The 3,418-nt window shown below is 44.1% G+C and overlaps 1 protein-coding gene across 2 annotated transcripts; it reads left to right on the top strand.

Annotated features, from left to right (window-relative positions):
- Positions 1–969: 969 nt before the first annotated feature.
- On the top strand, positions 970–3,418 carry LOC135563688 (GTPase IMAP family member 4-like). Of its 2 annotated transcripts, none has more exons than XM_065006783.1 (3): positions 970–1,223; positions 1,333–2,163; positions 2,362–3,418. In XM_065006783.1, the coding sequence occupies exons 1-3, from the start codon at positions 1,160–1,162 to the stop codon at positions 2,457–2,459; spliced, it is 993 nt and encodes a 330-aa protein (XP_064862855.1). In that variant the 5' UTR covers positions 970–1,159; the 3' UTR covers positions 2,460–3,418. The 2 variants fall into 2 exon arrangements, with proteins under 2 accessions (XP_064862855.1, XP_064862854.1); XM_065006782.1 differs by having other exon boundaries at positions 971–1,223; positions 2,359–3,418.

Below are 3,418 nucleotides of genomic sequence, written 5' to 3' on the forward strand. Positions count from 1 at the left end.
TTCTCCTATCACAGCCATTAAACTCTAACTGTATTAAAGTCACCATTGGCCTCATGGTGAAATCCCTGAGCGGTTTCCTTCCTCTCCGGCAACTGAGTTAGGACGTGACTAGGTGTATTGATACACTATCCAAAGTGTAATTAATAATTTCACCATGCTCAAAGGGATATTCAATGTCTGCTTTTTCTTTACCCATTTACCAATAGGTGCCCTTCTTTGCGTTGGTAAACCTACCTGGTATTTGTGTTTGAATCTGTGTATGAAATTCACTGCTTGACTGAGGGACCTTACAGATACATTTTATGTGTTGGATACAAAGATTAAGAAGTAATTCAAAAATCATGTTAAACACTTTTATTGCACACAGAGTGAATCCATGCAACTTATTACTTGTTTAGCAATTTTTTACTCATGAACTTATTTTGTCGTGCCATAACAAAGGGGTTGAATCCTTATTGACTCAAGACATCTAAATTTAATCTATTTTAAATACAGGCTGTAACACAACAAAATGTGGAAAAAGATAAGGGGTGAGAATACTATCTGAAGACACTGTGTATAGCTGTTGGTGAAGGATCTTCAACAATCAAACACATAATGCCAACTAAATATGACTTTCATTCATTACTAAGGAGGGGCTCTCGCATTTAATCAGATTTGCCAGTGATATGTGTGGTACTACTGATAAGTGAGTCTGTTCAATATCTCCAGGGCCCTGTCCAGAAACAACTCCTAACTCATTAGAACCATTTCCCTTATCTCCAAAATTGTCCAAAAGTTTCAAGTCTTCGTCAGGCACAATAAAGAAGCTGTGGTCCCATACAGTATCGCTTGGGGCAGGGTCAAAGCCAGACTGTTGATTCCTGCCAAGGTAGTGTTATCTAGCTGTGCGAACATGCAGGCAGTCCCACTGTGAACTTTGGATCCCTGGGACAGTAAAAGGGGCTGTAAAGAATGATTAGCAGAGGGTGACTATAGACCGTAAGCCATTCAGACAACAAAGTGTCCCGGGAGGGGAGAGGAGTGGGGAAGATATTCTTCCTTTGACAAAATAGCTACTGTATACTTTAAGATCTGATGAAAGGGGACAAGCATGAAGTAGCATTTTAGAAGGCACTGGTTGTGTTATCATACAACAGTGATAAACAGTGGTTTCAACATGGATTCAGAGGAGGTCATGGTGGAAATGAAAGAAACTGGAAAGTCGCCAGATTCTCAACCAGGTCAGTTTTTGATCTATCCTGGCATATGGGAAACAGGAAGTGAAAATTCAATGCAATTCATTTGTGTTATTCTGTACATTAATTTAGCTTGATGTGATACTTGTTACAGGCCAAGCAGTCCCTCTTTCTGTAGTCTCAGGGTTGCGAATAATCCTGATCGGAGAGCGAGAGGCAGGGAAAAGTGCTGTGGGCAACGCCATCCTGGGCAGTGAGGTGTTTGACACGGTGGGGGTGAGAACAAGGGAGGCGGTAAAGCGGCAAAGAGAGGTGGCTGAGAGGCAGGTGACGGTGGTGGACACGCCTGGTTGGGAGTGGTTCCCCTCCAGGGGCTCCTCTCTGGGGGTCCGGAGGGAGATCGTCCGGGGCGTGTCGCTGTGCCAGCCTGGCCCCCACGCCGTGCTCCTGGTGGTGCCCCTCTCCTTCTCCTTTACCAAACGGGAGCGGCAGGCGGCCGAGGAGCATGTGGAGCTGTTGGGGGAGCGGGCTTGGGGGCATACCGTGGTGCTGTTCACGGTGAAGGGTGGGCGGCTGAAGGATGCCACCTTAGAGGAGGAGGTGGAGGAGAGCGAGGAGCTCCAGGGCCTGGTGGAGCGATGTGGGGGCCGCTATCATGCCCTGTATGGCAGGTCCAGGAAGGGCCACGATGCCGTGGCGGAGCTACTGGAGAAGCTGGACAACATGGTGGCCAAGAACAGAGGGGAGTTGCTCTCCAGCGAGGAGGTACTGGAGGAGGCCAGGGAGAAGGAGGAGGAGGAGGAGAGGAGGCACCAGGAGGAGGACAGGGAGAGAGAGGAGGATCTGAGGAGGGCCAAGGAGGCTTTGAGAGAGCTGGAGATGGAGGAGGAGAAAGAGGATGTGCAAGGGGAGGGAGGGAAGGCCACAGAGGAGTCCACGAGACAGCAGAGAGGGAGGAGGAGGTACACCGATGAAAAATTAGACAGTGAGTAAAACACTATACTATACCTACAGTACTTAATGAGAAAGTTGTTTTATGTGATGCCTAAATATGCCCATCAGTTGTCAAATGAGACAAACAAAATATTATGTATGTCTGCCAGTATTTCCTCAATGTATGAACATTATAAAGAAAGGAATGTTAAAATACATTGTACTTACACATCTTGTGGTTCAACAGCAGGTGTGGAAAGCAGCTCAGCCGATCCTACATCAGCCCCACCACACCTCACCTGGTCTGACCTCAGGGCCATTAGAGATCAGAGATGTAAGACACAATAAAATAGGGGAGAAGACACAGAAAGACGAAGAACTTGCTGACTTCCTGATGGTCTATAACATTATACTGACTACAGTCCAAAAGATATTCATATCTTGGATATGGACTGCCAATATACACTGAGTATACAAAATAATGACTATCTTTCCATGACAGACTGACCAGGTGAATCCAGGTGAAAGCTATATTCCCTTATTGATGTCACTTGTTAAATCAACTTCAGTCAGTGTATATGAAGGGGAGGAGGTTAAATAATGATTTTTAAGCCTTGGACTGTATATGTGTGTCATTCAGATGATGAATGGGCAAGACAAAATATTGAAGTGCCTTTGAACGAGTTATGGGAGTAGGTGCCAGGCCCACTGGTTCATGACAAGAACTGAAACTCTTCTGTGTTTTTTGTGCTCAGCAGTTTCCTGTTTGTATCAAGAATGGTCCACCAACCAAGGAAGGGGGGGGGGGGGTCCTAATGTTTGGTATACTCAGTGTAATTGTCCATGGACAAATATCATCAGTTTTGAGAGTCTTAAGGTATCTCTGAACTGGACTGAAATGTGTCATCACATGTTCGTTAACTATTTGATATAACTCATCTTCATGCATACAACACTGTGTGAAGGATTTCCCATCAATCTGCATGTTCAAATCAAATCAAATTTTATTGGTCACATACACGTGTTTGGCAGATGTTATTGCGGGTGTAGCAAAATGCTTGTGCTTCTAGTTCTGACAGTGCAACAATATCTAACATGTAATATCAATATAACAATTTCACAACAAATACCTAATACACATACATCTAAGAACAATGAATGGAATTAAGAATATATAAATATATGGACGAGCAATGTCAGAGCGGTATAGATTAAGATACAGTAGATAGTATAGAATACAGTATATACATATGAGATGAGTAATGCAAGATATGTAAACATTATTAAAGTGACATTATTAAAAGTGA

Source organism: Oncorhynchus nerka, linkage group LG21, assembly GCF_034236695.1.
Source record: "Oncorhynchus nerka isolate Pitt River linkage group LG21, Oner_Uvic_2.0, whole genome shotgun sequence".
In the NCBI taxonomy this organism is placed as follows: domain Eukaryota; kingdom Metazoa; phylum Chordata; class Actinopteri; order Salmoniformes; family Salmonidae; genus Oncorhynchus; species Oncorhynchus nerka.